At 40.7% G+C, this 19,255-nt stretch overlaps 1 protein-coding gene across 4 annotated transcripts in view; it reads right to left on the bottom strand.

Moving 5' to 3' along the window:
• Positions 1-19,255, bottom strand: part of LOC102793730 (A-type potassium channel modulatory protein DPP6-like) — a 94,993-nt gene that overhangs the window by 12,645 nt on the left and 63,093 nt on the right. For all 4 annotated transcript variants that reach the window (XM_087831960.1, XM_006786466.3, XM_087831961.1 and 1 more), the window contains 6 exons: positions 17,912-18,010; positions 9,367-9,461; positions 9,191-9,265; positions 9,062-9,114; positions 8,577-8,658; positions 3,530-3,650 (listed from right to left, as the gene is read on the bottom strand). In XM_087831960.1, coding sequence (XP_087688086.1) covers positions 3,530-3,650; positions 8,577-8,658; positions 9,062-9,114; positions 9,191-9,265; positions 9,367-9,461; positions 17,912-18,010 — 525 coding nt within the window. The remainder of the gene's footprint in view (positions 1-3,529; positions 3,651-8,576; positions 8,659-9,061; positions 9,115-9,190; positions 9,266-9,366; positions 9,462-17,911; positions 18,011-19,255) is intronic.

Below are 19,255 nucleotides of genomic sequence, written 5' to 3'. Positions count from 1 at the left end.
GTAAATTCACTGAAAAAACAGCAAAAACATTTTAAAGTTGAATGTACAGCCTTCCAGAAATGAGGCAACCTCACCTTGAACCACATTCATACAACTTCTGCCAAATCCTTCTGACCTGAAGAGCACAGTGTGCACTGTGAACACTCCAAGAAATGCGTGGGAAATATACATAAGCTGCATCGTCTCTGTTTTTGTGAGACAGTGTGTTATCCGCAGATAAATCCTTACAACACAGCAGGAAAACACAGCAGGCAAATCTTGCTTCGGCACTGGTAATGGATTACTTCTTTCATGTCATGTTCTATGTCTCGAACAAAGAAATAATCCCATTAATGAAAAACCGATTAGAGCCGACCCTGAAGCAGTTCATGCACTGTAACAGAATTTCTCTCGTGATAATTGGCATTTTGCAATTATATTTGCCCTGCATTATTATCCTGGCCCCTCCTCCCCCGCAATAAATCCACAATTAATAGAAATAACAATGCAGAAGTCTAAATAAAATTACCTTAAAACTTCAAAAGATTATTCTCAAACATGACAATGCATCTCTAAACAAACCCGTAATCAAGAGGTATGTAATTACAATGTCTGTCCCACATATGCTGTAATCGGGAAATGTCTCATATTAAATCGCAAGTATGTTGGCTTTTGAACATCTGCTGAGTGAGATTGCAGCGCTGCAGACATGAATTAATTAAAATTGCCAGAACGCAAACGCAAGCTATGCAAAGACTAAAGGAGGAGGTGCGCTGAGATGTAGCCAGCTGCGTGCTTTCAAATGGAATCACGCACACAAATACACAATGTGCCGTAGGGAGAGGCAGGTGTCGAAAGACTGGATTAAAATGGTTTTCAAGTGTAGCCGTTGAAATCCAGTACATATTAAAAAGTTTCTTGAAGCCGCTGACCTAAAGTTTACTTTCATCCTTGTGTTGTTCAGGCGGCAGGCTGCTATTCTCAGTGGGAAAATACACAAAACAACCTCACAAACTAACACCCAGCACCAAACAGCAGGTAGACGAAGTTAGTGACTACCTGGTGAACATAATGAGTGCATACCCAGATGCGGCAAGCAGCTGTTGGGAGTGAAAAAAGCTCTATAAATCTTCCGTGGGCAACACTACCTGTAGCACCAAACAGAAGACACAGCTGGCAACTGAATTAGCTGGTGAACCCAACAGAGCACGTAGATGCTAAAAAGAAAGATATCTGGATTTCAGTAAAGAAAAAAAAAACCCAAAAACAAGTGAATAATAAACTTGCCTTCACCGGCTGGATAGAAACACAACCTGAAGTAAATGCACATGTTGTTATTATGACTTCAACGTGTTAACACTGGAGGTGGAAGTATTTATGGCTTATTTCTACTGTATCCAACTGGCCAAAAAACAACTAAAGAGGATTTAAGAGGAAATCTAGATGCTACAATTCAATTCACTTCAATTTTATTTATACAGCACCAAATCACAACAACAGTTGCCTCAATGTGCTTTATATTGTAAAGTAAAGACCCTGCAATAATACAAAGAAATGGAGGAAACACCGACAATCATACGATTGACTTGAGCAAGTACTTTGGTGACAGTGGTGACAGAAAAACTCCCAACAGTAGTAGACATGCATACCCTACAGTAGTACAGTAGGGTGCAGACTATTAACATGACAATCTTTAAAGCAAAAATAAACATGTTTAAAGGCTGTTAAATGGTCTCTATAGCTACTTGAATTAAGTACATCCATACTACCTCTATGGGAAATATGAGGGTAAGTAGCAGCTAGATGCTGCTAATCAAATGAACTTGATTAAATGATCAGCAGCAACTCTCAACACAATGCCACAATCTTCCCAGCAGTGGAATTTTAAGCAAATTGACGCCAAAGTCACGCTGTACCAAGCTCAGAGACACTGCAAAAAACCAAGAGCTAAATCTCAGATTCTAAGGGCCTCAGCTAGCATGTTAAAAGTTAACGTTTCTGACAGTACAAATAGATAAAGATTGAATGGTTATCTTCGGAAAGGTCAAAGCCTCTTCTCTTTAAAAAGAACATGGCAGACCAGCTTAGGTTTGCAAAAGTGCATCTGAGCAAAACCCCCAGATTTCTGGAACAATGTCCTTTTGACAGATGAGACCAAAGTGCAGATGTCTGGCCATAATGCACAGCACCGTGTACTGCAAAAACCAAACACAGCATATCAGCACAAACACCTCATACTAACTGTCAACTGCAGCCACAGGGCATCTTGCAGAGTTGACCACAAGCCTCTCTGTATAGCAAAATGTTGTCAAATCTGAAGATATCTGTCCAACAGCTGAAGCTTGGCCAGAATTGGGTCATGCAACACAACAAGCACGAGCAGTAAATCTGCAACAAAAGGGCTGATTAAGAAAAAAAACCCCAAGGTGCTGCAATGGTCGAATCAAAGTCAAGACCTCAGCCTGATTGAAATGCTGTGGCAGGGCTGTAAGAGAGCTGTGCATAAACGAATACCAGCAAACCTCAGCGAACTGAAACAACCTAATATTGCACAACATTGCAAGAAAATGATAAATTTACAGAAAACAATTAATTCAACTTATTGGGGCTAAAGCTCTTTCTTCAAGCTATTGAATCATGGGCTGTGCTTACGTTTCAAGACAATTTTACAGAGGGTGCTTCATTTTCTTAAACATGTGTAATATTACATGTTTGGCCACTGTGAGTGACAGCTAGTTGGTATTTTGTTTTGTTCACCATTCGGCTCTTTTTAGACACAGAGCCGGATGATTTTTCTAGTAAGTAGGTTTTGTTTTAGGCTTATTTGCTTGCGGGTGACCACATTTTATGTCACTAATGGACCTTGCTGAACAAGCTAACTGGGCAACACTTGCATTAGTTAAAACTGTCCTTATGCTACCCTATCAACTGAATATGTCCATGTCTGATTTTTAAAAATCCAAATCGCACTGAAGACAGAATTTCTCAGACAGAATTTCTCAGACAGAATTTCTCAGACATTTTAAAAAATAATCCAGAAATCAGGGGACGATATTACAGTGACTATGTCCATCTTTTCTATTCAGTCTATGCTCTTGGCACAACAAATCCTCAATGTGAGAAAGAGAAAAAGCTGGACAGACCTCTACAGATTCCTCACCTAAACCCCATGCAACAACACTGGGCTGTTAAAATCAATTCAAATGCAGTCAACATCACAGTCCAACCTCACTAAAGCCCCTGTGGCTCACTGGGACAAAATCCTCATACCCAGCATCTGAAATGTTGTAGAAAACCTTCCTGAAAAGCAGAGACTTTATAATAACATATTAGCTGGCCTGGTTTTGAAATGAGATGTGCACTGAGCCCTTGCAATTCATTCTCGGAATCCATAATTGAGTTCAACTTCAACCACTCGTTAAAGATGAAAGAAATCCGTCTTTGATCTGAACTCTGAAGAAAATTCCAGCATTTGCAACATAAAGGACTCAATATTATTTCAAGCGTTGTTGTATTTTGGTACGACCTTTTTTTTTTTAAGTCATCTTACCTTCATACAGCCAGTCAGTGAGGCCATTGAAGACAACTCCTTCTTTGCCAGTGGACACCAGGCGGATCGCTCGACTCTCTACAGTCGTTCTGTAGTAAATGTTGTTTTCGAATATGAAGACCTGGACAAAAAAAGGTGAAAGAGTAGCCATCATCATTAATATTTCTTGTACTTTTGCATTAAAAAAATGAAATCTTTAAGCCAAAAATGTAAGAGTTTTTTTTTTTTTGTAATAACAACACAACATTATCTTATTCCAAGCGATACACTCTCAGTCAACACCTGCTTAATGCACGAGTGTTAAAAGAAATCTCCCTCATTATAGTTCACACTGGGTTCCTCTTCAGCTCAGCATGAAACCATTTCTGTTGCTAATCAAGGCGCTGGAATCGGCTTCGGCCCTGCAGGCACACATACATTGCTAAAAACATATGTAGATGCCAGCTGATGATCCCCCCCCGCCTCCCGCCTCGCTCATGGAGAACTCTGCGCTGTCTGCAGGGGGTCGGCCGTGCTAAATTGCTGGTTATACTGCTGATTTAAGCCTTTGGCACCAACAGAGGCATCGCCTGAAGGAATTTAGACGCATCGCTGTCAGATGAGCGTGGGACACTTAAAAACCTCTGTCTATAAACTCCAGTGATTTCACCGCTTCAACAGGTGCCAGTGTGAAGCAGATGAATGCAAGACTGTCTGATGTCTGTAGTTCAGGCCGTGATGGTGTGACTAGCCTGTCAGCTGTACCCAGTGAAATTTAAGCCTCACATCACTTGTAATATGGAGGAAAACAGAAAGACAGAAGTCCTTTTAGCTCTGATCTTTGGATGCTATTGAGCAAATCAAAGTTTTATATTGTGGGATCAACATCTGAGGAAAACAGATCAATGCAGGGCAGTGTAAAAAGGAGGGAAGCTGGCAGTTGGCGAGTGTTACAAAGCAGCCGTGGGACAGCAGCCGTGGGACAGGATTCAAAGAGTTACATAAAAAAAAACCCAAAACCTCAGCCAACCAAATGATTAAAAGACATGCATTAAGTTTCAGGGTTGAGATTTACTTTCAGAACAAAACTGATACAGTCATAAATAATACTGAATGGACTCTCAGAGCTACAATTGTAGGGCATCCGTATCTGGATTCACACTCACTTGCTTGGTGATTTTTAACGTTCAAGGGAATTAGATGAGAGAAAAGAGTGAAAGTGCAAAAAGCCAAAAGATAGCCATTTCAAAAGGGCAGAGATGAAAGCAGCAACATCAAAGCTACCTGAGCAGGGCGAGCAGCATGGTTGCTCATTTGTGTTGTTGCAGTTGCGTGCTGGGATGTGTGCTGGTGAGCGAGAAGTTGCGAGACGTCTAATTTTGTCAAATAAAACTTTCACTGGTCATTTTCCCTTAAATCCATCGTCTTATTTGTGTCAATACAATCTCTTTTCCTGCTGTGTGTGTGTGTGTGTGTGCGCGCATTGACCCAGCCTCACTGATTGCAGTGTCATGGTGGAGTAATTGCTTGTGGTTTAATGAGGGGAGCGTCACAGGATTCATCTCCTGGCTCCTCTCACTGTACATCTGATGCTCGGCTGCACGCAGGCACAGGCACAAACACACACGGCACATTTTTCTGTGCTGATGAAACACTTGATGATAAATTGCTCCACTTCTGATAAACTTAATGGGAAATCATTATATTCATAACTGTTATGGGAAAAAAAAGAAAAAAAGAAAAAAGAAAACGCACCGCCAGGTCACAGAGAGACAAAAGACGAGAGCTCATCTCATTTTTTTTCCTTTCCTGCACAACCTTGGTGGTTCATTAAATCAAACGCAGAGCTACAGTAACAGCTATGCGAGAGGAACAATCAGGTACATTATTACCATATGCAAATTCACCTGCTTTCTTCCCTCGGCAAAAGGCAAACTCTCATCACACACTTGAAATGTTAATATTTTCTCACAGCCATGTATCTGTAATTTAAGCAAATGATACGATAAGAGCAATTACAGCACAAAGGAAAAGCCGATGAAACGCGGGGCCGTAACTCGTTTAAGGAACACAATCTAAACAGAAAAATAATTTAAAGTCAACAAGGGAAAAATGAAGTGAGAGAATGAAACAAAACACCATCAGGTGCTGGATCGATGAAACTTTTAAGCTCAGTAAAGGACGGGCTAGCATTTTTCATTCAACAAAACCAATATTGTGTCAACACAATCTAAATATACAGTTTTGTATAACATAAAAAGGCTAAATGAAGAGCTGTGAGAGCACAGAGCTGTTTAAGATGTCTCTCAAACAAGTGTTGACAAAACATGTCGCCCAGCGCAGCACTGTTGCTTGCTAACTTGTTTTTAATAGTTTTTAAACAATAAAAAAGCTATGTAAGGAATAAGCCATAATGAGCTTCCGCTACGCAGGTAAATTGCACGACAGAGTCAGCGACGTTCCACGTTTTTCTTTCAGGATATATAATGACAATAGGCAGTTGCAGGTAAGCATAATCATTACCAAGAATAAAAAGATATACAAGTTAATGAGGAAACTGTGCCACTAACGATTGAGAACCAGATTTTTTTTAGTGTTTTTTGATGCTTTATAAACTTGGACGTGTAAAATAGTCGCTTACTGCAGCCATTCCTGGATGGCAGATCACTAAGAATCTACTAGGATCCTTGACAGGAACTCTTAATGCTTCAGTATACCAAGACATTTTGGACAATTGTATGCTCCCAGTTTTGTGGAAACAGTTTGGGGATGGCCACTTCCTGTTCCAACATGGCTGCACACCAGTGTACAATGCAAGGCATTAAAGACATGGATGTAGAAGAACTTGACTGGCCTGCACAGAGTCCTGACCTCAACCTGACAGAACATCTTTGAGATGAATTAGAGCAGAGACTGCAAGTCAGGCCTTCTTGTCCAACATCAGCGTCTTACCTCAAAGCTGTGTTTCTGGAAGAATGGTCAAAAATTCCCATAAACACCTCTAAACCTTGTGGAAAGCTTTCCCAGAAGAGGTGAAGCCGTTATAGCTGCAAAGGGTGGACCGACATCATATTAAACCCTATGGATTAAGAATGGGATGACACTCAAGTTCATGTGAGTGTGCAGCTAGACTTTTGGCAGTATGGTGTATGTTAGATATGGTTTCCTAAAATAGCTGATTTTCCATAAAAAATTATAGAACAGTCTTGGCAGCCGGGGATCAGTCCGCCAGGGCCTCCGCTCCTGGTCGCCACCCGGCACACAATGCACCCGACCCCTATGGCGCCTCCTGCGGGTGGTGGGCCTGCGGGAGGATGGGCCCATGTCTCCTCTTCGGGCTGTGCCCGGCCGGGCCCCATGGACATGGACACCAGACGCTCACCCTCGGGCACCCTCCCCGGGCCTGGCTCCAGGGCGGGGTAAACTGTTCCCTCAATGTTCTCTTCATAAGGGTCTTCTGAATCGCTCTTTGTCTGGTCCCTCACCCAGGACCAATTTGCCATGGGAGACCCTACCAGGGGGCAAAAGCCCCCAGACAACATAGCCCCTGGGATCCCTGGGACACACAAACCCCTCCACCACGATAAGGTAGCGATTCACAGATACAAGCGGCAGAAATGAGCTTCCTCCGAAGGGTGGCTGGCCTCTCCCTTAGAGATAGGGTGAGAAGTTCGGCCATCCGGGAGGGGCTCAGAGTAGAGCCGCTGCTGCTCCACATCGAAAGGAGCCAGCTGAGGTGGTTCGGGCATCTGACAAGGATGCCTCCTGGGCGCCTCCTAGGTGAGGTGTTCCGGGCATGTCCCACCGGGAGGAGGCCCCGGGGCAGACCCAGGACACGCTGGAGAGATTATATCTCTCGGCTGGCCTGGGAACGCCTTGGTGTTCCCCCGGATAAGCTGGAGGAGGTAGCTTGGGAGAGGGAGGTCTGGGCCTCTCTGCTTAGGCTGCTGCCCCCGCGACCCGGCCTCGGATAAAGCGGATGAAGATGGATGGAATTATAGAACAGCTAAACAAATCTCTTGCTTCTAAGATCTGAGTCACAGCTCAGAGTTTTCATTATAAAAAAAGTTACAGATTGACCAACAGTATTTGACCTCTACTGAAGTCCATTAAAAACAGACAACTATTTTAATATTTGAGTGTTTCACTGACAAAATAGTTTTAGTGATTCACAATAGCTGGAACTACGCCAGATACTTTTTTTTCTCAGTAGAGCTCATTTTAAATCCCTTTGTGTATAGAGAGACACATCTTTTAACTATGCTAAATCCAAGGACTTCTGTTTGAACATTATCATGGAACCATTTCTGTACTCTTCATGTTTTAAAAGGTAAAAGCAGCAAAACGTGTTTTTCTTTTGTAAAAAAAAAAAAAAAAGAAAGAAAAAGAAAAAAGCAATTTTCTGTCAGTAAACTGAAATTGTGAAACTAAATTGAAGATTCAGAATTTGTTTCCATAATCATACAGACTGTCTCCAAGCAACGGAATCCTTGTACATGAGCTGTCCCCAAACGTAGCTGACATCACAGACCAACACGTGTGGAAACACGTGCCTGCTGACCTTTGTGATGACACTGGCGCAATGCAACCCTTTGCTCATTGCTGTAACCTTGATGCTTATCTCCAGTCCTACACCCTCAAACATTTGAAGATGTGTCAGAAAGCCAACATATCCTCACCATGCTGTGGTCTAAAATGAAAACAGGCACATGCACACACATCATTGCTGTGTGTCTACTGCTCCTCTCCCAGCAACCTCATACTGCCCAAGCCAAGGGTTGTGCCACCAAAACGCCATCTGCCACAGTGTCTCTCACCGGCTCGCGAGCTGTCACAAAGCAAAAATCTTCTTGGCTGACATTGATGGAGGTCAAAGCAAAGGACGTTCACCTAAGAGGTCTAAATGTGGTCATTACAGAGTGCATAAACCGTATTACCACAAGGTTTGGCTGTGCCACTGTGACAAGCCACTGCTGTGCCTCCTCTGCGAGGGCAGACTGATACTGACAGATCTCTACCTGCGAGCTAGAACTCAGGGAGTGTAATCCCAAGGGTACAGGCTTCTTACCAGCTGCTGGCCTTGGGGCCCCCATCCGGCAAACTGCAGGAAAGCTTCATGCACCTCAGGGGGATTTAAAGGCCACGTTTCCCTGTGAAGACAACACATCATGAGAACATACTTGCTGGTTTGTATACTGCATGCACATCACACGTGTTATATGCCAATATAAATGCACAGTCAGACAAAGAAGTCGTGTGCTTTTCAGCCTTGTTCCCTCACTGTAGGCTTCATCAATCAACCATGTCCTTTTTTTAGCACAAGCTGACTTTGCTTAGCTCGTTACAAATACAGAACAGTAGGGAACTAAGCAGACATAGATGGATGAAAGGCTAAAAAACAGGCCAAAAAGCTTCACCCCAAACTAAAGTGAATTAAAAAGCATTCCCATAAGATTCTAGAGTACGCAGGTAAATGGCGCTGATGTCAGTGCCAGGCTACATATGGTCATAGTAAAGCCGTGTCGAGGAACAGGACAGAAAGTTTCTACTTACTGTGTCACGAGACTGTAAATGATGTACTTCGCCTCATAGGAGTGTTGGTATTTCTGTGGAAGAGAACAAAGTTGCGGTCAGGAAAGGACAAAGTCTGAGAAAACAAAATATTCCAGCTAGATTTCTCACCGGTTTTACTTCAAAGGCAAACAGCACATGTTGCATGTCTGGAGACACTTGGTACTTGGCAGCTCTGGATCTATCCTGGATGGGATACAGACAAAAATACAGACACACTCACATTAGAAACACACAGCAGCAGCAGCAGATAGTAAAGTTACTGTTCTTGGAGAAAATGTACTCACAAACAGCTGGTTTGGAACGACAACCCTTTGCTCCAAGGTGTCAATGTTAAGCTGGACAACATCCCCTTCCGCTGTACGATACAGCAGCTCATTGTCTTTGAATGAAAAACAAACACCAGAGGATGAGATGATATTTCATACAGTTCCTGTTCCCAGATACAGACAACGAAAGTGCAGCAAGTATGGTTTTCCTGTTGTGTAATAATTACTGCGACAGGTCCCACCACAAGGGCAGTTCTCAGTATATACACTACAGGGGCAAAAGTATAAATCCACACCTTTAATCCAGTGTTAATTTTCCAAAGGGCTAGCCCCCTTGGGAAAAACTGGGAAACTGGGACTGTTGTGGAGGGTCCACGTCATCTCAGTCTTTGTATTCTGGTGTTTTCAGTCTTCTTGCCACAGGTGTATACGATCAAATATCTAGCCATGAAGCCTGCCTTTACAAACATCTGTGAAGGAATGGCTCTTTCTGAATTCAAGTGTCGTACTGTAATAGAAGGGCCACCGTTTGTGAAATTTCTTCCATCCTAGAGACTTCACAATCAGCTGTAATTGGTATTATTGCAAAGCGGCATTAACATCAGCACAAAAACTGCATGCTGGGAGCTTCGTGCCATTGGTTTCCATGGTTAAGCAGCTCCAGTAGGTGTAATATTTAGGTAGCCTGGTAGTACATGACTACCTGTAGACAGAAGTTGTCAACACAATAACAGTTTAAATAAAAGCACAATTTGAAGATGGGTTTAGTATGACTACTAATTAGAAATAATGTAGTAATGACCACCTTATTACACCACTCCACTTTAGTATCCAGTTTAACCTACAATTTGCCAAATGTTTTAAAATTTTTCTTGGATGATTTTTTGAGCACTTTGGGAACATAGAGGTGAAGCGCAAAGACTGAAACTCAACATCATTACTGTTTAAGTTGATCTGACAACATTACTCATCATTTATTTATGCATCCAACAGTTACAGAGCAATATAAATAACTTGGGGTTCATGGGAATATCTCTTTTTAGCCATCAAAGGCTCAACCAAGTTCACCAGCTAGTTTCTTGTATAAATTATGGTTCCGGGCAGGTTATAAACAGCTAAGTGGTTTTAATGAAGTCAGTTGTAATTTAAAGCAGCAGTAAGCTGCCAAACAGGCCTTTCATCTGTTTTATATGAAAACTACAAGGTTTATCTTATGATCTAACAGTAATGAATTACGTATGTCCCGCTGGTCAGTGTTAGAAAGGTTCTGAGTGTTCAATGTGCCAGTGACCTTAGCTTAGCACTAAGAGAGAGATTCATGTCTTCTTTCCTCTAAAGGGAAGTGTCTGCTGTACTAACTGTATTTTCTTCATCAGCCTGAATATTACAATTCACAGGCTTGCATATCAATATCCTAAAGCTGATAATATCTGATTATAAAGATATAATAATAATAAAAAAATTGTTACAATGAAAGCGTCTCCGCTCAGGCTGAAACAGGTAAGCAAAATACATTTTGCTACCATCTGTTTGTGTCACTCAAAAGCACTTGTCTCGCATCCCATCATTGACAATTTTCAGGAACTACAGATGCATATAAAATGTGTCATTTTCAGCCAAATTTAATTATTTAATTTTATGAGAAACATTTCAGCTGGAAGTCAGAAAGTTTGTTTAGGCCATTCAGTCGATGCTTTTTTCCTGTAGTTTCACAGGCTTTTTAAATTATCATAAATAATATTAATAATATATAACTACTGATCCCCCACACAGTATCACATATATGCTTCAGTGATTCTTAATTATTTTAATTTGTACTGCTAGCATTTTTTTTTACCATGATAAAACCCTGATTTACAAAAACTTAATTTGAAATATTAACGACTAATTGCAGCCCATCAAGGCGCCACTGTTTCAGTTATCTGGTACATCGGGCAAAGCCGTCATTGCTTTGTGTACTTCTCTCATATGTATGACCTGTGATATGAATTTTAATTAATTGAAAAGTTTTATTTTAAAAGGTTCATGTAAAGTATTTGATTTTATTCATTACTAAAAAAACAACAACACAAAACTGTCTTTTATCCTGTCTTCCTTCTCTCACCCCAACCGGTGGCAGCAGATGGCCCCGCCCCTCCCTGAGCCTGGTTGTGACGGAGGTTTCTTCCTGTTAAAAGGGAGTTTTTCCTTCCCACTGTCGCCAAAGTGCTTGCTCATAGGGGGTCATATGATTGTTGGGTTTCTCTCTGTACGTATTATTGTAGGGTCTGCCTTGCAATATAAAGCACCTTGAGGCGACTGTTGTTGCGATTTGGTGCTGTAGAAATAAAATTGAATTGAATTGAATAGACTATGTTGCAAAGAAAGACCTCAAAATACAACAGTGCAATAAAAGTGTAATCTGTGACTACAGCAACAAAAGTAATTATACAGTTCCAATTAAAGCTAACTGCATGGACATATTTATGAAAGCCTGAGAAAACCACTGCTTTCTCACTCCACCTGGTAAGGACTCACCTGAACAAAGCAGAGCAAACTAGAGGACTGACCTTAAGCTGAGACATTGCTGTAGCAGTGGTTAGGAGGGACTGTGAAAGGCTTTTCTTTTCAGAGCAGGCCCCTCCATTTTGTAAGGACTTAGAGGTCACGATGACCCAGCAGTCTCTAACAAGAGTCTCTCAAAATCTGTGCCTAGGATGCTCTCTCCTATCTAATATTAGAAACTCAGACAGTGATCTTTCCTAAATAACATTTCCACTCCTTCTAGAGTAAAGGTGAAGGAGTTCTGTTAGCCTTTTCTGGATGATTGAGTAGATGTGGACAAATTGTAGGAGTGTAGAATGAATGCACCCTGTTGGGAAGTGACCTTCAAACTGTGTTGCAGTGTGTCATATCAACCTTTGTGGACATTTTTGCGCTCCCTTGTTTCTGCTGAGGTATGGGAGGAGCCGGATTGCCAAAAGGATTTGGACAAAACGCATAATTTTGCAGTTTATGCGAGTTTGCATTGAGACAGGTTTCTGTGACAACAAGACAAGAAGAAGGACGTCGCGTGAAGCTGTCCTCTCGTCAAGAGAAGTGTTTTTCATGTTTGTCACACATCATGAAAAAGAAAAGAAAAGCATTATTAGTGGATCTAACGCTGATGACATGGCAAAGATCAGTGACCTGTGTTACCGATCACAAAACACTGATGAAGGAGTTATTTTCAAACATGAAAACATGATGCCTAACACACACACAACGTTTTTAAAGAAGACAAGAACTGAAAACATGGGCAGGGATGTTTGCTGAATGAAAACCACAGGAAAATCTTTGGATTATTTTAAAAGTGGAAGGTAGAGCAACAAAACCCCCGCAGCAAAGAGCAGATCAGAGAAAAACATCTGCGAGAAAGAGGAGAACATTTCTCCTCCGTCTGGCATCATCTTTGCCCAAGAACATTGAGTCCATCATCAAATATAAAGACGGGCATGCAAAATATAAAAGGATGGGAGTCCGCTGAGGAAGGATGTACTAATTTTTTGTTGTTGTTGCTGTTGGTTGCGAATGGGCTCTGTTTAAAGTTGCCTTCACTCTTCTAGGGCTTTCTAGGGTAAAACTGGATTAAATGGATTGAATTTAATGAGGATGAAGTGAGTTTTGTTATATACCGTACACTCTGTTCTCTGTGTGTATTTCAAAAATACGAGTGCTTCAGACAGACAGTGGGAGCTCTTTGTTTTAGAGATCAATCCGAAGGTCGAATACTTTGCCTTTGAATCGGAGTCTGTGAGAAACTCATAGGTGAGTCCAAAGACTACCGATGCGAGCAGTGATCAAAGAGCAGTGGGGATCAATTACGCACTGCTGTGAATGTAGCCCACAAAATATTGATGAGGACTGCTCAAGTGTGAGCTTGTCCCATCGGGTTTCTTATCAGAAGGTCATTAGCGCCAAATGGGGGTTGATTGCATTAATGTAGCTGACAAGATGCAATGTCACATAATTGATTCCTGGAGTTTTGTCAGGTGCCGAGGACGTTTTCATCAGGGCTGTGAGCGAAGGGCACAGAAACACGCGAACTTAACTAATTATATGTTAATAAGCCTGTAATGTAAGTAATCAGTCGAACAATCTGCACAGTGGACCAAAAGGACAGATGTAAGGTCGTTTTGTGCTTGTGCGCTACATGAAAAGTAACAGCTGCATTTAAAAGTACACATGCGAGTCTTCAGGTGTTTTCACGCAGTGTGTGTCAAGCTAATAACCGCAGTACGACTTTTACAAAGAGGTTGAACGCAGCACTTTCACTTCTCAAAGAAGATCTGAACACTGTTTATTAATTAAGGCAGCCTGACTGTAGGAACCATAAAGCAGAACTCAGATTTGCAAAAATTTCCGAAAATATAAATGTTTTATGACTCAACTTCTATATTTGATTTTATGTCTGACCAAATATGCTTTTTCTCCCCCCTAATCAATCGCCTTCTTCGCATCTCTCGGCAAACAGAAATGTAAAAGGTAGTGGATACACAGAGGGGAGCACAAAAACAAACTACAAGCAATTTTTTTTTGTTTTAGACTCTGTGTGTGTTTTTCATTGAGATACTTGATGAGTTAAAAATTTATTGAAATCTGAATCAGAACTTTATTTTGAAGGTATAAGAGCCCAAACCTCCACCAAGGCAGCGCCTTCTCTGCGCAGTATTTACTTTTATGCGAACAGTATTGCATCAACATTCATTTTGCTTTATTTACTTTATTCATTTTTACTTTACATAAGTTTGTTGAGCAACAAAAACAAGTGTGACGTAATATGCCGTTATGTAAAGGTATTCATATTTAATGTACACTACAACCATTGTAGCTGCTACAGCAGGAACGTCAAACTCATTTTACATCGTCCCACTTTTATTTTAATTGGGTTGGATCAGTGAGGCTACATGATAAATGTGTAAAATTACAGAAACATTCTAGCAGTTCATTGCCCAGACTATCCTGTAATTATAAAATATAGTTTTTGTTAATTCACAGAAAAATCTGGGGTGTTTTTTTTCGTTTTGTTTTTTAAAAACAGAAATTTCTAAAAGAAAAAAAAAACAGGAACTTTTCTGTCATTTAATTGTGGATCTATCACTTAATTAGTTTGGTTTAATATGTATGGAAAACACTCAACATTTTCCAAATGTCCAGTGGACCAGATTGTAGTGATTGCCAGGTTGTTTCTTGCCCCCAGGCCTTATGTTTGACACCCCTGCCCTACCCAAGTATCCACTCAGTGTCATAATGTAGCACTTTAAATATTTAACACCCTGCTGAATGAAACTGAGAATGAAGTTCAGAGGGAAAAACGATTTAGATGAGCTATTAAAATCAGAGACATTTGTACAGAGTAAGCTGAAGCCAGAAGCCAAAAGGGTAGAAAACACTGCTTTAATGTTTAACTTTGTTGTGCTTTTAAAAACTTCTTATACTATTCTCTCTGTATGATATTAATCTGAAAAAGAAGTAACTACTGGTAACTTCTGTGGTCTGTGGCAACGAGTGCCATTTGTTTTGCTGTTGTTTACTGGGAGGGCATCATCAGTGCCACACATGCCAGCAGGATCAACAAGACTGGAATCATTATTGCCATCACTGGAGGCACTGAGTCAGTGAGAGACAGGGGGTCACTGAACATGGACAACCCATCGCACCCACTCTATTGCACACAATGGAGGCAGCAGGGCTGACATGAAGAACGCTTCAGGAAAAATCATTCCTCTGTGGAAAAAAAAAAGTACAACAGCTCTCTTTTATTTGTGACAGGTGAACACGCCTGTCAGGACATAAAGACATCTCTGTATCAAACCTTCTTGCTGCTGTTTCTTATATTTATACTGTTCGTGTTATTTATTACAGGAGGCAGAACTGCAGGTGGCACAGTTGAAGGTGGACGAGATTAGAAATGAGTACATCAGAGGGACAACTCAGGTCGTGCAGTTTGGAGACGAAGTTAGAGAAGCAAGGCTGAGATGGTTTGGACATGTGCAGAGGAGGGATGGTGGATATATTAGTAACAGTATGATGAATATGGAGCTGCCAGGCAGGAGGAAAAGAGGAAAACCTCAAAGAGTCATGGATGTGGTGAAGGAGGACATGCAGAGGGTTGGTGTGGGTGTGACAGAGGATGGTAGGGATAGAGGAGATGGAGGCAGAAGATCCTATCTCTCTATCTATCTCTCTATCCATCTATCCATCTATCTATCAATCATCATATCTATCATGATGCAATGTTATTATAAAGTTACCACCACAGGAACAAAGTAGTGCTGATTCAACAACATAAAGCACTTCTCCTGCTGAACACCAGGGGGCACAGACTTAGCTGATCCAGCTTTTATGAGCTCAGCTGGCAGCTTCCTATTCTCTACCTTATTAAGGCAAAAGAGGACACAGGGACGCTGATTAAGTGTGCATCTTTTCACTTTGACTGGCACACAGCATACTCAGTTTGTATTGCATGGCTTAAAGGAAGACTCCAAGGATGTAACGTGTGTTAAAGGTGAATAATCAGAGTAATTGTTTGTTGAACTAATTGTAATGTTTATTTGAGGTAGTGTGGAACTTCATTAACTTTAGAAACAAGCAGGTTTAAAAATATTTCACATTTTATTTGCTCAGTTATATCAGTTTATTTGTGCTGTTGCACCTCGCTCAGCAACTTAATCAAAACTGATCCCTCATTTGTATCTTATAAGGACAGGACAGTTCAATAAATGCAAAACTTTAGATATAGAAACACTGCACTCGTTAGCGTTAGATATTTTGCACTGTTTCTTTCTTTTTCCTTCATTTTGCTTTTCTTTGTTCTTAATGAATCATTTCTATGCCTCCCTTTATTGCTGGGTGCACTCAAAAAAATTAAAGTGGGTGGTTGTTAAATTTACAAAATTCAAACTTGTAATGTGAACAAAATAATTTCATGTTTCTGTGGTGAACGTAATTAAATCATGTAGAATCTGCATGAAATCCAGCAACTTAATTTATTCTTGTTGAGATGACATGATACAATCTAGTAAGAGTGGTTAGTTGCCTGGATTCACAAAATTCACAAGATCACACAAGAGTTCAAACCACAGGAAAATCACTGAGGTTAGAAGAGACAGACAACCATACACACACTACGTATATGCCTCAGCTATTTATTGTGGTTTTTAAAATTCTATATAAAGCCTTGTAATCATAGTTTCCCTATTTTTTGAAGTCTAGATTGACAGCTCGGTGGCACAGTGGTTAGCACTGTTGCTTCGCAGCAAGAATCCATTAACATTTTATGTTAACCAGACTCTAGACTTTGTTGAACACTCCAAAAAAATAACTCTTTAAATGAACTTAAAATAAATGGATTAATAAATTGATTTCTATTACGAATAAGCATGTTTTGTTGCACTAACGTAATTTGCATGGGTTGGATCAAATCAATTAAATTAAGTTGGACTCAACTGTAGTAAAACAGTTGATTCATCATTAATTAATCAAGTTAGTCCAACTCAAGTACATTAAGTTGGAATACCAGAATTGCATAATGCTAAAATAAAGCAATTTAATTACGTGGAAATTCTTTCCATGATTTTTTTATGTTCATTCAAAGAGTTATTTTTTTGAGTGTGTCTGGCTTTGGGCTTGCTCTAGCACGTTGGCTGTGTGTGACTTGACTATCAATGTTTTTTTTTTTATGAGAAAATATAATCACTCTATTGTACTATACTGTATGGACAAACCAAGAAAATATGTTACCAATCAAAGTTTTTACAACATCTGAACAAATAGAATTTTATTTTCTCTCTAGAAATCTTCAAATCCTAAATGAAAACTGTTTTTCTTCTCATCCAGCAGCCAAACTGATTTCATGATTTGAATTCTTTCTGCAATGAATATAAATCAGTGGTTTTGAAAAGGTCAGCACAAAAATGTGGTGTATCATTTACAGGCTTTTTTTCTTTCACCCCTGCATTAATTTCATCCCAAACCAGCTTGAGCTGGACTTTCCATGTAATGAAGGTGTTTTGCTGCAGGATGAACCCTCGGGCTCCCTGCGTTACTCAGCTTTTCCCCATAATTTCAATGCCAATAGGGTCTATTCTTCCTTCTGCACCACTGTAGTCCTAATGATGTATCAGCGGGTTTAGTAACACAGGGTCTTCCAACACCTTCTTTGTACCGACAGAGTGTTTTGTAAGTATTCAACAAAAAGTTTGGACACTTTTGCAACAACTTTTCAAGGCTTCCTCTAAATCCAATGCTGCAGGAAATATGTTAGTTATCCAACTTGTTAATCGCTGGAAGAAGGCCGGACTTCTTTTAGAATTTATACAATGATACCTACATTTTTATTTATTTATTTATTTTTTTAAACCTTGAACAGTTTACAGTTATCAAATGGAGTTGAACTGCCTGAACTTGAATAATAGGTGGAAAAACCGGGCTGCTGCATGTACGTGTACGCCTGATTTTGATGCCGATGTTATGTTCTGTGTGACGGCTGTGTTTTGACACGAGAGACGGATTTTAAACGTGAAACACACGTTCGCTCACTCACCGCTCAGCCATTTAGCGTCCGGGTCATGGATGTGAAGGTCTGCACCAAAAATATCTTCTACGGTTACTTTCTTCTTAAGGGCCAGGCTGTCATCTTCACCTGTCAGAGCATTTCACAAAAGGATAAACATGCATAAATTGAACATGACACACAGAAGCCCACATATTTACGGCCATGAATTATTTTGCGGTATAGCTGTCTTTCAGTCTTGCTTTTATTTATAGCAAACACTGAAGGAAATATTTTGAATTTTTTATCAACACGCTTGCTTTACTGTACACATTCCTCTTCTGTCTCTGGAGGTGGTGGAATCCAGCAACTATTCCTCTGCTACAGGTGGGTCAATTTAGCGCAAAGAACAAACATTTAAAGAGGCCCCTGGTATTGCTCTGTTGGTCTAAGAGCATCAGTTCCCATCTTCCTGCTGAGTTTCTCAGCAGCGACTCAAAACCCAAAATGAGATCTGAAGCCGACAGCTGAACTGCAGGTGGAGCAGACAACAGGGGGGCAACAAGCGAGTGAGTCTTTATGTGAGGAAGGAAAAATGGTGAACATTTGAACCCTTTTGGCATCTTATAGAACACCTTCACTTAGAAAAGCACCGTTAAGACAGGAGTTGTCACGACGGCTGACAGCCCGGTCTTACTGTACAAAATGGGAAGTTGACAGATTCTTCGGCACTCTTCACATTGTGACTGAGCGGCGAGATGTGCGCGTGTAAATACCACATCGAGTGCTGTCGAGTGTTTACTGACTTGAAACATCATAGAAACTCTCCTGCCTGGTAAGAATCTGCAGAGTGAGGGGAGAAAGCTAATTTCCGGCATGAGGCAAACAGTGTTCTGATGCTTTGCCAATCTGACAAATGGCTGGAGTTCTTACAGCATAATGATCTCCATTAAACAGGCCTGAATGGAATTGCGCATTAAAAGGGCCATTACCTAGTGAGAAGATGACTGGTAGAACTGGTGTAAAATCACAAGCAGAGAAACAATGTCCTCTGTAAAACCTTTCCCCGTGGAAAAAAGGTTGTCAAATCAAGACAACTGCGATTTCATGTGAGGCGTCTCTGCAATGGGGAAATTCAGCAAACGCCTCTTTCAGTGCTACGTGTTCATGTAGATTGTTTTGGAGATATTGGCTATACTAATTAAAGTAGGCAGCACATGGCTTGTGGTTCACAAACTGCAAAATGGACTTGATTTTAGTTCTTTCTGCAAAACTTCTGTTTATAACAGCCATAAAAAATGTTGTGAATCATTTGAATGTTTTGATTAAGCCAGAAGATTCAGCTGGACGCCAGGCTTCCCATGTTTCCTGTCTTTTAGTCCTAATGATGCATCA

This window comes from Neolamprologus brichardi, chromosome 18, assembly GCF_056152115.1.
Source record: "Neolamprologus brichardi isolate AB-2024 chromosome 18, ASM5615211v1, whole genome shotgun sequence".
NCBI lineage: Eukaryota > Metazoa > Chordata > Actinopteri > Cichliformes > Cichlidae > Neolamprologus > Neolamprologus brichardi.
Note: the sequence above shows the minus strand (reverse complement) of the source record. Positions and strands in the feature narration are given on the sequence as shown.